We start from the raw sequence: 16,782 nt of genomic DNA, 5'->3' as shown, positions 1-16,782 counted from the left end.
AAGAGGAAGCAGGAGCGCTAGCGTCTCACCTGACACCGCGACATCGCGCATGGACTCGGCGTCGGCGCACTTCAGCCTAGAGTCGTGAACACAGCCAACACCACACGAGACAATTGCACGCGCAGTCTCACCGCGAGAACAACAATGCGCATCCCACCCGCCGTTTCTCTACCCATCTTGTAGCCCTCTCGTACCGACGCCCCCGCAATGTGGTTCCTGGAGCACGAGAGCCTCTTCGGAGGCAAGCGCGTCTGGCTCCGCCCCGGATCACAGCAACTGTTCGGTCGCACCAAGTCAGACGATAAAGACGGCCCACAAGGGAAAAATTGGAAAATCGACAACAAGGCGGTCTCGCGCAAGCATGTTATGCTGAAGGTGTATGACGCAGCACCAGAAGACGGCACAAAGCTTCACAAGAGGTCACAGATTGAGGTGACGGATCTGAGTTGCAGGCAGGGAGTCACAATCGACGAGAAAACTACCCTGAAGAGCCAGAAGGCCTCCGATGGGTCGATAGAATACAGCCGCGAGACCCTGAAAGGCACCGAACATACCATCAGATTGGCTGCCAGCTATGCGCCATTCAAGATCGTCTGGCGCCCAGTCGTCTTTACATATGCTTCGAAGGAGTCAAAAGAGAATAAAGCCCGCAGCGCGCAACTACACACCCTAGATATCAAGACTACAACCGATTTCGTATTCGACAAGACCACCCACGTCATATCCGCGAAACGGAACCTTCCCAAAGTCCTCTCGGGTCTGACTTCAGCCAAACACATCGTCACTACAGAATTCCTCGATAAAGTCCTCGTTGTGGCTGCTCCATCGGTCGATGAAGAAAACAATTACTTGCCTTCGAAGCTAGAAGAGGATTTCGATGCATGGTGGCCAGCGGAGAAGGAATATATACCTGGAATTGACAAAGAGCCGGTTCACCAGCCACATGAGATGTTGCTACCTGATCCCTCGCGGTCAGAAGTCTTCTCTGGGCTGACCTTTATATTTCTGAGCGAAAGCCAACACAATAGTTTGCTGGATCCCGTCACTGGTGGAGGCGGCAAGGCATTACTATACAATCTACAACTTGGCGAGACAACGGTAGACGAGTATGTCAATCACGTCCACAACGTGGCAGGAAAGAAGCGACGCGGCAAACCTGGCGACAAGCTCCCTGTCATAACGGTGCGCTTAAACGTACTAGTCGAGGACGAATGGCTCAAGAGCTTTCGGATCGGCGTCGATCAGGCACTTGGGCAGCGCTCAATCGAACAGAAGGAGTTTCTCGACACGATTCTCACGGGGGACCGTGCCTCAATACAAAGCTTGTTTGTAGAAGTGATTGCTACTGCACCACCAGAGGCCGCAAGCAGTCGCCGGTCTATGCGTCAACCAACACCAATGTCTGAATCTAGAGCACCGTCGCAGGCCCCCGAGGAGAACGAACCTCCTACGGAAGAGCCCGCAAAGATCAATCCACGAAAGCGCATCAACCGGCCAAAGACGAGCCGCTTCACGGGCTTTGATGATGACGAGCCCATCCCGAAGAAGAAGCTGAAAGTCGAAAATCCTCCAGTGGAAGACGTCCAGCAGTCTGTACCACTACGAGGACCATCGATGACAGCTTCGCAAGCACGCAACGCATCAGGTACACCAAGTCAAGCTTCTCCGCCATCAAACGCCCGAAAGACGATCGAGAAAGAAGAGCAGATAGATACCCTGTTCCCGACGGCCGCCAAAATGAGGGCACAAAGAGCAGCTACGCGTGCGCCATCGGCTTCTGTCGAGCCCGAAGAAGGGGGCCCGGTGAAAAGAGCATCCACTATAGCAGCTGCTCGGGAGCGACTCAACTTGGCAAAAGACAAGTCCGAAAAGGAACTCAATATCCGCGAGCATACTCGTAAGCGCATCAAAGAAGAAGAGGAGCGTCGCAAGGCAGACGAGGAGAGCTTGCGAGAAGCGCTTGAAGGTATCGACATCACTGAGCTGAAGAACCTGGCCCAAATAGAAGAGATGGACGTTCTACCTCGGCAGAACAGAGGCCCTTCGCGCAATCAAAGTCAAACCAATAACGAGCGCTGGAACGCTGAGTGGAACGGTCGCAAGAACTTTAAGAGGTTCCGTCGCCGTGGTGCCGAACAGGGCGTCCAAGCCCACAAAGTCATCGTCACGCTTGAAGAAGCACCAGCCAAGAAGGGCTTCGGCCTCACTGACGCCTTCTTCCTCGAAGACACCGAGCCCTCCTTCCGTTCACGCGATAGCCGGCGCGGTCGCAACGCAGCAGCGGACGATTCGTCAGAGCCAGAAGTCGGTGGCTTCACTCGTCGAAAACGGACCACGCAGTCTCAGGCGCAGCAAGAAGTGATTAATGTTGAAGACAGCGGACCGGACGATGAGGAGGTTCCGGAACAACGAACACAGAAGAGTAGTGGGCGGACGCAGAGGGTTGTAGAGACACAGCTTGAGGGCACGCAGACGCAGAGGGGGAAGAAGAGAGGATCTGACGCTGCGAGTGGGCAACCTGCTAGTAAGAAGGGGAGGTTCGGCAGAAGGGACGACGATAGTGATGATGAGGAGACTGGATTTAGATTCAAACGGAGGACATAAGTGTGTGGTCATCAGCCTGTTTCTCGATTTATACATATACGCGTATGATACCCTGCATGGAGTGGGTAGTGATAGCCAAATAGGCCTGAATTCGTCGATAGCGAAGAGGGGGCATGTTGGAATAATTTTGATTCGTAATCTCATAGACAATGGTTTCGCCCCAACGCCGTCTGCCTGCTAATCGAGAGGGAAACTCGACGCCGTGCTCTTCATCCAACTTCCATACCGACAAGGTATCGCCAAGCTGTGCCCTACGCACCACGACTCATCTAGCCAGCCCCGGCTGCCAGAGCTTCTAGTCGCCCGCCTCGTGTAGCGTTTCATCTTCCGCACATCCGCAGATCACATTTCGCCGTGACTTCGTCGCTGAAGGGTATACAATGCATCTATCGCTTGCGCTCAAAGTAGGAACTGGAACCGAAGAAGGCGACGCTCTGGTCCATGACGGTCTCGCCGACCCAGAGGTAGCTTTCGAACCATTTCTGGGCGCTGGGGTTTTCGCCGAAAGTATCTGGCTTCACACTGGGTCTGGGTTTAGCTTTAGCTCCGATCTTGTAGTTTTGCGCGGCTCGAAACGGGGGGTTGTGGAGGAGGGGTGGGTTGGGTGGCGCTTAGGAGGGATGGATGGGGACATACGTGAGGCCAGTTGAGCGGCGGACGCCGGCGAGGAAGGCGGATACTGGGGGGCTGTTAGCAATAGATATGGTTGGGGCGAAAGTGAGGGTGCGTACTTAATACCGCATCGAAGGCGTAATGTGCGACTTTGCCGAGCTGTTACTTGTGTGAGTTACGGAACATGCGACTCGGTGGTCCACAAACGCAGTAGTAGAGTAGTAGACATACGACCATGATGGGCGACGTGGGAGGTGGCGGATGAATGTGAGGCTACGTGAGGCTGCTTGGGGAGAGCGTGGCGACTGGAGTTCAGGAGGTTCGGTGGGTGTGGGTGTTGTTGTTGAGTGCAGGATGCGGGATGCGGTGTAGAGTGGAGGTGTGGCTGGTGCCCTTCCTTAGTCACTTGTCTGCATGTGATTGCGCTGGCACACGACCTCAGGGTTCCCTAGTGTAGAGGGTCTAAAAGCCGATGTGACAGGTGCATCAATTCGATCGAGCTCAGGTGCTACCCGTAGATGGGCATGTCCGTCGCGGGACTATCTCTATCGACTACCTATGCGACTGTCCGCGATGTCCTACAGGCTCAGATACGCAGAACGGTCCCCACTAATATGGAACTGGACCGTATTGTCGCATCAATGGGACCTTCCCTTTGACCTCGGGCAAGCATGCGGAGCAGCTGCGGGTGATTTAGGAGCGGACCCTACGACAGGTGCGCCTGCTATATAACAAGGGCCTGCCGCGACGATGTCTTGCTCTTGACCCCATGAAACCTCCAAGACACGACCATCTCCGCGCGGGTAACCCACTGAAAAATCCATTACACGCCAGCAGCCGGCCGCGCACCAGCACAACCGCCCACTAGCCGGATACGCCCAGAGCGCAGGCGCCGAGATTTTTCAATCGCTTTGCAAATGCGCGTCGGATGGCTGGCTTATCTGGGCGGGATGTTCAAGGGCAATGAGGCGACAACGTGGGCGGAGTGGAAGAAGCAAATGGGCGTCACGACAGTCAACCATGGGACGTGTCCAGCAGGCAGTCGGCCCAGGGTTCGGCGCATAACGAAAGACTCTTATTCAACCAAACCGTCTCCAGACCATTTTCTGACTGCAATCTGTTTCCAATTCTCATATCCAAACCGCCGCAGGGTGCAGCAGCCCCACGTACTAAGCAGCATACTAGCGCGCTACTAACTGCCCCTCCAAAACACGCTCAACAGCCAACAAAACTTCTAGCCCGTCGCAGCACAAGATAAACCCGTCGACCGCCGTTTTCCAGAGAGCAGCTTGTTCTTCTCTCTTCCTCTCATCCCCCAGCCGTCGCGCATTCAATTGGAGTCCCTCACACAGACTCTCTAACCGGCCCCGCACTCCGCGACAGCGACTCAGTCTTCCCTCTTCACAGCCCTCTCTCTGAACACTATCAGCAGAAATGGCGAACGCGTACGTATAGATTTTTCTCTTACAACAGAACGCCAGCAGTTCTTCACAGAAACTCTAGCAGTTGAGCTCAGATCTTCACGCGTTACAAGTTGCTTCTACATAGAAGCATCCAATTCCAACACCTACTGACAGCAATACAGTCTAGACCACCTCAACTCCGGCAGGACCAGGATCGAGTGGCTCAGCCAGCTCAACACTGAGTACACACCTGCCAAGGAGTACCGAAGAACCTCCATCATCTGCACCATCGGTCCCAAGACAAACTCCGCCGAGAAGATCAACTCCCTCCGCAAAGTTGGTCTCAATGTCGTTCGCATGAACTTCTCCCACGGCTCCTACGAGTACCACCAGTCCGTCATCGACCATGCGCGCGAGGCGGAGAGGACACAACCCGGCCGGCCTCTGGCTATTGCCCTTGACACCAAGGGCCCAGAGATCCGAACTGGTAACACTGTGGGCGATGCCGACATCCCCATCAAGGCTGGCTCCATCATAAACATCACCACCGACGACCAATATGCCACGGCATGCGACGACAAGAACATGTACGTCGACTACAAGAACATCACCAAGGTCATCGCACCTGGTCGCATAATCTACGTCGATGACGGTGTCCTCTCATTTGAGGTCCTCGAGATCACAGACGACCAGACACTCAAGTGCAAGTGTGTCAACAACGGCAAGATCTCGTCAAGGAAGGGTGTCAACCTGCCCAAGACCGACATTGATCTTCCCCCGCTATCCGAGAAGGACAAGGCCGATCTCAAGTTCGGTGTCAAGAACAAGGTCGACATGGTCTTCGCCTCGTTCATCCGCCGTGGCAGCGACATCACTGCCATCCGTGAGGTGCTCGGCGAGGAGGGCAAGGACATCCAGATCATTGCCAAGGTCGAGAACCAGCAAGGTGTGAACAACTTCGACGAGATCCTGAGGGAGACCGACGGTGTCATGGTCGCTCGTGGTGACCTTGGTATCGAGATCCCGCCCAGCCAGGTCTTCATCGCCCAGAAGATGATGATCACCAAGTGCAACATTGCCGGAAAGCCTGTCATCTGCGCAACCCAGATGCTCGAGTCCATGACCTACAACCCGCGCCCAACTCGCGCTGAAGTCAGCGATGTCGGTAACGCTGTTCTCGACGGTGCCGACTGTGTCATGTTGTCTGGAGAGACCGCCAAGGGTGACTACCCCGTTGAGGCCGTCACCATGATGCACGAGACCTGCCTGCTCGCCGAGGTCGCTATCCCATACGTCAACGCGTTCGATGAGCTGAGGAAGCTGGCACCCGTCCCATGCCCTACTACCGAGACCTGTGCCATGGCTGCCGTCAGTGCCAGTCTTGAGCAGAACGCTGGCGCCATCTTGGTTCTGACCACGAGGTGAGTCTCCTAGCATGTTGTACATTTGTGATTCTAACGTGCATTAGTGGTACCACCGCCCGCCTCGTCTCCAAGTACCGCCCCGTCTGCCCTATCATCATGGTTACCCGCAACGAGATGGCTGCTAGGGTAAGTTTTGCTTTTTCCAGTGCACAGGGATTCCCTTGGCTAACTTGCGTAGTATTCACACCTGTACCGCGGCGTTTACCCATTCTACTTCCCCGAGAAGAAGCCCGACTTCAAGACGGAGCCATGGCAGGAGGATGTTGACCGCCGTTTGAAGTGGGGAATCATGAACGCCATCAAGCTCGGTGTTCTCAGCAAGGGAGATCCAGTTATCTGCGTACAGGGCTGGAGGGGAGGAATGGGACACACCAACACACTCCGCATTGTCCCAGCGCAGGAAGACCTTGGCCTTGACCAAGACGCGTGAAGGTAGCGTCGGAGCGGACGTTTGGTTGTTTAGATAGAAGGTGTGGAGTGCGCTGCAAGGAGGCGCATATACATGACTCGTTTGCGCAAATGACGGTCTGGCGCATAGGGACACAAGATTTGGTGTAAACACTAGCGGATCAAGCAAACTCTTTAATGATTACCTCTTCGCACAAGTTCCAAGTGATGGTCGCATGCTAGATAGGCAGTAGCTACCCAGGTACCTGAGGCGGCACAACGTTGGAACAAAGGAGCCCAGAGTGGAATCGTCCGTGCGCCCAGCAACACTAGGCATCTGTACACGATGGTGAGTCCGACGCACAACCCTACCACAACCCACGATGGACATATCTGCGCTAGTAAATCACGATGGGGAAGCATCGGTGCTACCGCGCCGTTCACTCTCCCACCCCCATTCCCTTCCCGCATCCTCCCCTGTCACTCCCGCCGCAAAGATACCGACGCCTAAACCCAGCCAGCAGCAGATGTCGCTGAAACGGAAGCGCCATGACCCCAAGCCCATATGGGCGTATCGCGAAGGCGAACAGCTTCCGCCTGAGCTCAGGCAGCTGCAAGAGCAACAACGTCAACAGTCGCGTCCCCCTCCGCCTGCTGTAGTCCCCCAGGCACACTCACGCGCGCAACCTGCGCTTCCATCTCACCCTCCACCGCCGCGACCTCAACCGTCTCCGAACGCCGAACGAAACGGACACGCGCACAGCGATGCCGGCGCGCCTCCTCCTCCAGCCGCCACTGCCTCTGGACTCTCTCGCTTCGCGCGGCCAATGTTCCACGATGCGCAACTCTACGACGTCGTCGCGCACGAAGTATGCGAATTCATCTGGGCCACAGCCGTCAACAACGAGGCGGTACGAAACGCGATCGCAGATCCAAAGGTGCAACTGGAAGTCGAAGCGCGCTGGGGTCAGATCCTAGAAAAGCAGACTGACCAGCGACTGCGCGGGGTCTGGAACACAGAATGCGTTATCAAGTCTGAAGCCTTGGATGTCAAGTTCGAAAGCACTATGACTGCTCTGCAACACAAGCGCATGAACCACGCCCTCAACGCGCAGGTCCAGCAGTCGAAGATACCCGGTGCTCCGCGCCCGCCGATCGATTACCGACATACCTACGAGACGGACATGTTCTACGAACTCGACCAGGAAGGCTTCTCCACGTTGAATCCTATAGTCCAGCGTCTCATCAGCGCATCCGGTACCCGGCAAAGGGTCCGCGTAACCCGCGACAAGAACACGGGCGACTTTGTGCGAGCCATGATAAAACATCGGATAGGGAACCTCGAGATCAGCTCTCCTAAGACAGAGTGGGACTATCGCATCGGTATCAACCTCGAAATCGACTTCCCAGGCCCGATTGACAGCCTCAAGGCCGCGCTAGAGCCAGGAAAGACGCTGGAGAGTATGCAGCGACAAAAAGACCGCATGTCCTATTCATGGCTGGGCGCATACCAAATTGATCTCACGCAGGTCACACAAGGCACTAGCAAGAACCATGAGCTGGAGTTGGAGTTGGATTCTGATATTCTCATCGCTGAGGCAGACAAGGTGAGGCTCAAGCAGCCTACCGAGTTTGAGGACATAATCAGCGGAATGATGAACAATCTGCGGGTTGCGTCACGCATAATCACGCATGCCGCTTAGAAAAGGGGAAAACTCAACACCGTGGAGCCTACATTGATGCTAGGTGTTCAACTATGCTCATTTTTTGTTCCAATGTACGCGCCAGGCCTGTTCAGGTTCTGCCTTGCACGAGGTGCTTTGTATTATTATTATCTGATCTTTGCGGCGTTACATCTCCAGAGGCACAACGAAGATGGGATCAGCAGCATTATACGGAGTTTAGTCTTTAGAATCAAGATACCCAGTTTGACCTACCTCTTATAAAGTATCACTCTCGACACAAGCCTAGGATGTTCACAAACTCCTGGTTTTATGCTGATGTAGACTTCAGAGCACCTGGTAATTCGGATGAGTTGTTTCATCCCTGTTCGTACCATGCAGACTGTCATCCAAGTGCATGCTCAAAGTGACGTGGAAGTCCGGAGCTTATCGTAGGAGTGATGCGCCAGTAGCGTATTATGTCATGCTCAAAGTGGACCAGGGTCGCCGCTTCCGAAACTCACGAGCTACTGTTTAGACCATCACGTACACGATTCCCCGAACACCACAAGGGCGCCACGCCATCCCCCATCAACCACCCACCCTCCATCTTCCCGTCCCTCTTTCACTGCGACCGTCACCATAGAGTCCGCCGCAGCACCGCCTCAGATTATCCTTTGACCTCAGGCAAGCCGCAGGCGCCACAGCGCAGCTCCATACGCTTCTACCCACTTCCGCAACAACAGCTCCCTCTCTCACCACCCACGCGGACGGCCGTCCCACTACACGACGCCATACATTGCTCCCGCAAGACACAATACAATGGTTGGCCTCACGTCCGCCGCCGGTGTCGTCGGCTTCCTCTCGGAACCCGACCCGGCCCTGCGCTCGTTCGCCCTCCAGCGGCTGAACGAGGAGATCGACCTGCTGTGGCCAGAGGTCGCGGGGTCTGTCAGTCAAATGTAAGGAACCCAGCTGAGCTATTACGCGCGCTCATCGCCATATCGCCATCAAAACAGCTGCTAACATGGGTGCGTCATAGTGAGGCGCTCTACGAAGACGACTCGTTCCCCGAGCGAGAGCTGGCCGCTCTGGTAGCCGCCAAGGTGTACTACCAGCTGCAAGAGTACAATGAGAGCATGGTCTTCGCCCTGGGCGCAGGCAAGCTCTTCGACATCCACAAGGCAGCCGAGTTCGAGGAGACCATACTGGGTAAGACACCGCGGACAACCGAGCTTCACTTTCAGCTCATGTTCACCTTCATCACGAGCTGAAACAGCGGGTTCATCAGACTTCGAGCACAGTTTGCTAACTTGCTTTTTCCAGCCAAATGCTTAGACACGTACATTGCGCTGTCCGTCATGCACAACCCCCCGACTCCGGTCAGCAAGGCGAGCCAGGCCCCTCCTCAACTGAGCACATCTTTCTCCGGAAACGCGGCAGGAGGTGCCAGCACTGCAGCCAGTCTTGCTTCGCCGATAACGCCCTTCTCCCAGTCCGCGTTACCCTCCAAGTCGCTTCTCTCCAGAGAAGACTCGTCGACATTCGACCCTACACTCCCCGGAGGAGGCAATGCCGGCGTTCCAGGGGCTCACCCCACCCCAATGGTATTGCAGCGAAACGTGCAGAAGAACCTCCACAGCACTGTACGGCGGATATTCGAGAGCTGCTACGAGAGCGGCAACTACAAGCAGGTCGTTGGAATCGCCATCGAGGCGCGGAATCTCGATGTCCTGCGCGAGTCGATTGTCCGCGCAAGCCAGGACGGAAAGAAGCAGGGCAAGAAGCCCGCGCAGCCCTCCGCACAGAGCGAGGACCTGATGGAATACGTTCTTGACATCTGCATGAACGTGGTACAAGAGCGAGGCCTCAGGAACGAGATCCTCCGCCTGATTCTGGATCTCCTCAACGACGACCAAATCCCGAACCCCGATTACTTCTCCATCGCCAAGTGTGTCGTATACCTCAACCAGCACTCGCTGGCTTCGAAGCTCATCCGGCAGCTGATTGAGCGAGGAGACGACAAGTCTCGCGCAGTCGCATACCAGATCTCCTTCGACCTCTACGAGAACGGCACGCAAGAGTTCCTCACAAAGATCATGGAAGAGCTGCCGGAAGCTGAGAAGGAAGACGCGCAGAAACCATCGGATGCAGGCGAGTCGGACTCTCTGCTCGCAGATGTGGATACTAGCAACTCAAAGGGTGACCAGGCGAGTGAAGATCAGATCAAGGTCTACAACAATGTTCGCTACATTCTCCGCGGAACCAAGAGCATCGAATTGAACCTCGAGTTCCTGTACAGAAACAACCGCACAGACAAGGCTGTGCTCAACAAGGTCCGCGACAGCTTAGAGGCTAGGAACTCCATCTTCCACTCCAGTGTTACCTTCGCCAACGCCTTCATGAATGCTGGCACTACCAATGACACATTCTTCCGCGAGAACCTGGAATGGCTAGGAAAGGCAGTCAACTGGTCCAAGTTCTCCGCGACCGCTGCTCTGGGTGTCATCCACCGCGGCAACATCACACAAGGGCAGAAGCTTCTTGAGCCTTACCTGCCCAAGGACAGTGTCTCATCGGGCTCTCATTACGAGCAGGGTGGATCACTATACGCTCTTGGTTTGATCTACGCGAACCACGGATCCAACGTTCTTGATCTCCTCCTGAAGCAGTTCCAGAACGCATCTGAAGAGGTCATCCAGCATGGTGGTGCGCTTGGTCTTGGTGTTGCTGGCATGGGCACTGGCTCCGAGGAGATCTTCGAGGCGTTCAAGAACGTTCTGTACACAGACTCCGCCATCAACGGTGAGGCTGTCGGTCTCTCCATGGGTCTTGTCATGCTCGGCACTGGCAACATCAAGGCACTCGAAGATATGATCCAGTACGCGCACGACACACAGCACGAGAAGATTGTTCGTGGTCTAGCCATGGGCATGGCACTCATCATGTACGGCAGACAAGAGGCTGCTGACGAGCTCATCAACGGTCTCCTCGACGACCCAGACCCAACGCTGCGATACGGAGGTATCATGACTATCGCTCTTGCGTACTGTGGCACAGGTAGTAACAAGGCCGTCCGAAGGTTACTTCACGTTGCCGTCAGTGACGTCAGCGATGATGTACGAAGAGTTGCAGTCATGAGTTTGGGTTTCATCCTCTTCAGGAAGCCAGGCAGTGTTCCCCGCATGGTTGAGCTTCTCGCAGAGTCATACAACCCACATGTTCGATACGGAGCCACCATGGCTCTGGGTATTGCTTGCGCGGGAACTGGTCTCCCAGAGGCCGTAGATCTGTTGGAGCCAATGATGAAGGACTCAACCGACTTCGTCCGACAAGGTGCTTTGATTGCGCTGTCCATGATCATGGTACAGCAAAACGAGGCAATGAACCCCAAGGTAGCATCTATCCGAAAGCAGCTGGCCAAGGTGGTGAGCGATCGCCACGAGGATGCTATGGCCAAGTTCGGTGCTGCTCTTGCCCTGGGTATCATTGATGCCGGAGGCAGGAATTGCACAATCGGTCTGCAGACGCCGACCGGCAACCTGAACATGGCGGCCATCGTCGGTATGGCCGTCTTCACCCAGTACTGGTACTGGTTCCCTCTGACTCACTTCCTCTCGTTGAGCTTCACGTCTACCGCCGTCATTGGTCTAGACCAAGAGTTGGAGATCCCGTCGTTCAAGTTCCACAGCAACACTAGGCCAAGCATGTTCGATTACCCGCCAGACGCAGAGGTCAAGGCAGAAGAGGCGCCCGAGAAGATCAAGACCGCAGTCCTATCCACCACCGCTCAAGATAAGCGACGACGGATGGTAAAGGAGCGCCAAAAGCGGAGGGAAAGCATGGATGTGGACCACACTCCTACCACACCCAAGCCTGCGGACGACGACAAGATGGACGTAGACGAGGACCCTAAGAAGGAAGATGGCGAGAAGGCTGACGGTGCCCAAAATGTGGAGTCTTCAAAGAAGAAGGTTGAGAAGGAGAAGGTTGGCTACGAGCTGGAGAACATGTCGCGTGTACTGCCGCCCCAAGTGAAGTACATCAGCTTCCCAAGCGAACGATATGTACCAGTGAAGAAGGTTAGTCATTTGCTCACCATGCCGAAGATCCTTAAGCTAACCCATCACCAGCCAACACTCGGTGTCATTCTTCTCACAGACACGAAGCCTTCAGAACCGAAGACGCTCCTAGAGCTCAAGGTAAAGAAGGCCGTGCCTGCCCCTGCCCCAGGCGCGTCGGGCTCTTCAGGAGATCAAGGACCAGAAGGCATATCAGTAACAACTGCTGCAGCGCCGGTCAGTGATAACATGGTGGATGAGGGCGAGGCCGAGGCTTCCACTCCGGGTGAGTTTATCTACGAGTCCGACACGAACCCGGACGACGACGAGTAAACGACGTCGTCGGACTTGAGCGTGAGCAGTGTGTTTCTGTACTATCAGCCTATTGGCGGTTGGACGTCGCAGTGGAGGAGGTAGCTTTTGCATTCATCATAGGTTATAGGGAGGCTTGTAGAGCCACCTTTCCCCGTCGCCTTTTAGACTAGGATGCATGTATAATAGCCAGAGGGTTTACTTTTGATATTAATGACTCCAGCGTGCGCAAGTGGTGATGTAATGACAGAGACATGTATTGGCTTCCAGAACCCTGAAGAAGGTATGGCGGATCACACGACACGAAGATCCCTGGTCTTTCAGGAACCGCTGGCATACTATGTCGGTAGTGGAGGTGGAGCTCAATATGTGTATATTAAGAGGCCGAGTAGTGGCGAGCGGGGCTGGCTTTCAGTGACAAGACTGCATTTGAAAGGTAGCCTGTTAATTGACCATTGCTAGCTGTAAATGCTGTCCTCGTGAGCGTAAAGCATTTGTCGGTGCAATTGTCGCGAAGAAAAGCTGAAGACGGCTCAGGTGTTCTGGACAGCGGGTCGCCCTCCCCTGCGTTCCCCGGATTGTTCGGTCCGCTAGCTCGGTTTGCGGGTGGAGGGCGGCAGGGCCGTCTTCTAGACTTCATCTTTCGCAAACATCAACATTGGCAACAATTCTTGAACAATAGCATCAAACATGTACCGCAGACTGCCAAACGTCGCTCTCGCCGCCGATACTGCAGCTCAGCCCAGGTCTCACAAGGGCGTGCGATGACGCCTGCATCTGCCCTGTGTCAGAACGCCAGGCAGTCGCGAAGCGAAGGGATTGCGGCATGGTACGAATGGGCGGCCTCGGTGGCTTCCTCGATTATTCCATCGCTTCCGCGAGGTCTCACTCTCTGAAACGGAATACTTCCATTCGGTACAAGGGCTTTTCCACCAACATGCGGGATGCGCCTCCACCAACACCCAACTGATACACAGTCAGAAAGCTGTCGCATAAGCTACATGTCCTTGAGCAGCATGTGAAATGGCCACTCACAACCCCAAGCCATCTCATCTTACCCTTCAAGCTAGACTCCAATCATTGCTTCCTCCCCAGACTTAAGCGAATCCGCAGGTCTGCAAATACCCGGTCATCATGCGGGACCCCCCTGCACTGTGCCACATGCATGCGAGGCTGCGCTTTAAGGACGGGGATGTATAGCCCACGCTGTTCTTACTGGCGAGGCGAATCTGGATTTCTTGGTCGCGTGGATGGGCGACGGAATATATTACTGTGCCTTGCGTCCGCACTCGCAGCTCCGCGGTGTTTCTGGCTGTCGAATGCTGATGCGTGGGCCATGCTGTTCGTTACCTTGGGCTTGAGGAAGACTTCATTGTTCAATTCATTTCAACAATAGTATTGTTTTTCCCGTGGTCGACATGGATTACCGCCACAAGAGGGATGTGCACACTTCGCATACGGAGCGCAGCAGCTCGACGCAGATTCGCCAGGTGCAGAATGTTGCTTTTGCCGATGCAACGGCCAAGGCTAATGTCCGGCCATGGACGAAGGCCATGTTCAAGGTATTATGACAAAAACGTTGTTTCAGGATGGTGTTGACGATGTGATAGCTATATCTCTGCCTTTTCATCGCCACACTCAACTCGTGCATCAACGGATACGATGGATCGCTTATGGGGGCAATCAACAGCTACCCTCAGTATCGTAGTTATTTCAACTTTAACGAGACCGAGGGAACTCCTACTACCGGAATCGTCTATGCCATTTACACCATTGGGAATCTGGTCGGATCCTTCGTTGCTGGCCCTGCAACAGACTTTAGAGGAAGAAAATGGGGAATGTGTATTGGTACCTCCATCATCATAACCGGCGCCTGCATCCAAGCGTCGTGCTCCAACCTAGCAGGTTTCATGGGCGGTCGCTTCGTCCTCGGTTTTGGCGTTGCTATCACTTCGACCGCTGGTCCCGCTTATGTGTCTGAGATGGCACACCCATCATACCGCGGCATTTGCACAGGAATCTTCAATACGTTCTGGTACGTCGGCGGGATCCCAGGCACGTTTGTTCCGTATGGAACTAGCAAAATCGACGGATCACAGTCCTGGCGTTTTCCAATATGGCTTCAGATGATATTCGCTGGAATTGTGTTTGTGAGCTCGCCGTTCCTGCCAGAAACGCCTAGATGGCTCATCGCAAATGACCGTCATGAGGAAGCCCTGGATACTATGGCACGCTTTCATGGCGAGGGTAATCGCGATTCGCCTATCGTCAAGCTGGAGTATAAAGAGATGGTCGAAGATATCAGCGTTACTGGATCAGATAAAAGATGGTGGGATTACCGAGAACTCTTCAATTCACGAGAAGCTCGGTACAGAACTATGTTAGTAGTCTGCATGGCGTTCTTTGGACAGTGGTCAGGTAATGGCCCTGTATCCTACGTAAGTTTTGACTGTACGGAGTGCATGTGAGACATATACTGACTTCGTACCTCTACCTCTGCAGTACTACCCAACTATACTTCAGGGCGCTGGAATAGCCAACAATCGCACGCGCCTTCTTTATAATGGCATGCAGAACGTTGTTTCATTTGCCGGCGCAGTGTTTGGTGCCGTCTACACCGACTCTTGGGGCCGTCGACCCCAACTCCTCGTATCCACCGGCCTACTCGTTGGCATCCTCACTATTGTCTGCGCCCTAGTTGCCACCAATCTCAAAAAGGGACCAGATGGAAAGCCAATCTACGATGCAAATCATACACCGCAAATCGAGAGGATCGGACAGGCAAGAGCAGTGATCGCGTTCTTCTTTATCTTCGGGTTTGTCTATTCGACAGGTTACACGCCGTTGCAGCAGCTATATCCGGTCGAGTGTCTACGATATGAATCTAGGGCCAAAGGGATGGCGTTTTACAACTTCTGGGTGAACATTGCAAACTTCTACAACACCTTTGTTACTGGAATTGCGTTTTCAGGCGCAGGATGGAAGGTATGTCTGATCACCTTGTCAGCTCATAACCCCTGCTAACCTTTTCCTCGCAGTACTACTTCCTATTCATCTTCTGGGACATATTCGAATTCATCGTCATCTACTTCTTGTTCGTCGAAACACGTCGCCGCACCCTCGAGGAAATCAGCGACATCTTCAACGCAAAACAGCCAGTCAAACACTCTCTGAACAAGACCCGCATCATTGTCCATGGGAACGGAAGGGGTGTAACAGCGATGCTTGACAAAGAGGAGATGGTCATGGAGAGAGATTTTGGCAACGATATGGATGGCGCCGGGGCGAGAGTTATGACGAGGAGGGAGAGGGATTCAGCTGGGAGTGAAGGCAGGCTTGTGAGTCATGATTCTGTGAGAGACTCTCTGAGAGACAGGGTTATGGATCCGGGGAGGGGCAGTGGAGAGAGCGAGGGCATGTCCGGTCGGTACGAGATGAGTAGCTGGATGGACAACGGGGCGAAGTATACAACCACTTAACCATTTATGTAGATATGATCTCTTCCAATGTACATTTTACAATCCACGGTAGTCTTTGAACAACTAAGTGCGTAATCGCGTGAAAATGGCGAATGCACATATATACAGCCCCTAGATGCAGTCAGTATGCTCCTTACCAAAGATGAGTGTTCACTTACACAAGACACCACATACGGAAACCCCAATCCCGCACCTCCTAATTCAATAGCCTTAATCCATAGCACAGTCATCAACGGCGCGCCAACCAAAGACCCTAGTGTCTTAGTCAACATGACAATACTGAAGTCCTGCGCATCAGAATGTTCCAGCGCGACAAGCGACGACTTGACCAGCGACATGGTGAACACCGGCAGAGCAGAACCCAGGGCGTATATAATGAGTGCTAGACACATCAGCTCACATAATCCATGTAAACGAGAATGCAAGAGAAAACGTACCAGTAAGCAACATCCAAAACCTCCCTGCCACAGCTACAAAAAGCACACCCAGCACCGACACCGCAATACTCACCCTCGCGCCCATCACGTTCAACCTAACATCATCGCCTATCACAGCTTTTGCTGGAATCGACGTGCTGATAAGCCGGGGGACGACTACGACCAGCAACGTGAGGTTCACGAGTGCTTTGGCTGAAAGCAGGTATCCCGCTTGTGCGAAGGTCCAATTGTAGCGTTTGGAAATGTATTGAACGAGCAGCTTTGTATCGGAACTTGCTAGCGCAGTGAAGAAGAAAGTCACCAAGAGGACTTGGAAGTTATATCTCCCGAGCACTAGATCACGTAGTCGATAGAGGGTCTGGGTGATGGTTTGGTAGGTGGTGGGTGGGGGTTCGAAAGCGG

The 16,782-nt window shown here is 54.1% G+C and overlaps 6 protein-coding genes across 6 annotated transcripts; 5 read left to right on the top strand and 1 right to left on the bottom strand.

Moving 5' to 3' along the window:
- Positions 1-207: 207 nt before the first annotated feature.
- Positions 208-2,604, top strand: J4E79_000757 (uncharacterized protein; the record flags this gene model as incomplete). Its single annotated transcript, XM_049349672.1, has 1 exon — positions 208-2,604. One exon carries the CDS (start codon positions 208-210, stop codon positions 2,602-2,604), a length of 2,397 nt encoding a protein of 798 aa, XP_049216459.1.
- Positions 2,605-2,990: 386 nt separating this feature from the next.
- On the bottom strand, positions 2,991-3,453 carry J4E79_000756 (uncharacterized protein; the record flags this gene model as incomplete). Its single annotated transcript, XM_049349671.1, has 4 exons — positions 2,991-3,126; positions 3,241-3,283; positions 3,336-3,375; positions 3,448-3,453. The coding sequence occupies 4 exons, from the start codon at positions 3,451-3,453 to the stop codon at positions 2,991-2,993; spliced, it is 225 nt and encodes a 74-aa protein (XP_049216458.1).
- Positions 3,454-4,650: 1,197 nt separating this feature from the next.
- On the top strand, positions 4,651-6,473 carry J4E79_000755 (uncharacterized protein; the record flags this gene model as incomplete). The annotated part of the gene is made up of 4 exons (XM_049349670.1): positions 4,651-4,661; positions 4,802-6,040; positions 6,088-6,169; positions 6,222-6,473. The coding sequence occupies 4 exons, from the start codon at positions 4,651-4,653 to the stop codon at positions 6,471-6,473; spliced, it is 1,584 nt and encodes a 527-aa protein (XP_049216457.1).
- A 340-nt stretch (positions 6,474-6,813) lies between these two features.
- J4E79_000754 (uncharacterized protein) lies at positions 6,814-8,133 on the top strand (the record flags this gene model as incomplete). Its single annotated transcript, XM_049349669.1, has 1 exon — positions 6,814-8,133. One exon carries the CDS (start codon positions 6,814-6,816, stop codon positions 8,131-8,133), a length of 1,320 nt encoding a protein of 439 aa, XP_049216456.1.
- Positions 8,134-8,913: 780 nt separating this feature from the next.
- On the top strand, positions 8,914-12,485 carry J4E79_000753 (uncharacterized protein; the record flags this gene model as incomplete). Its single annotated transcript, XM_049349668.1, has 4 exons — positions 8,914-9,053; positions 9,134-9,303; positions 9,418-12,173; positions 12,225-12,485. 4 exons carry the CDS (start codon positions 8,914-8,916, stop codon positions 12,483-12,485), a joined length of 3,327 nt encoding a protein of 1,108 aa, XP_049216455.1.
- Positions 12,486-13,882: 1,397 nt separating this feature from the next.
- J4E79_000752 (uncharacterized protein) lies at positions 13,883-15,943 on the top strand (the record flags this gene model as incomplete). Its single annotated transcript, XM_049349667.1, has 4 exons — positions 13,883-14,026; positions 14,075-14,902; positions 14,967-15,449; positions 15,503-15,943. 4 exons carry the CDS (start codon positions 13,883-13,885, stop codon positions 15,941-15,943), a joined length of 1,896 nt encoding a protein of 631 aa, XP_049216454.1.
- Positions 15,944-16,782: the final 839 nt, after the last annotated feature.

The sequence above is a fragment of the Alternaria viburni genome, assembly GCF_023758015.1.
Source record: "Alternaria viburni strain BMP 2772 chromosome Unknown scaffold_1, whole genome shotgun sequence".
NCBI lineage: Eukaryota > Fungi > Ascomycota > Dothideomycetes > Pleosporales > Pleosporaceae > Alternaria > Alternaria viburni.
Note: the sequence above shows the minus strand (reverse complement) of the source record. Positions and strands in the feature narration are given on the sequence as shown.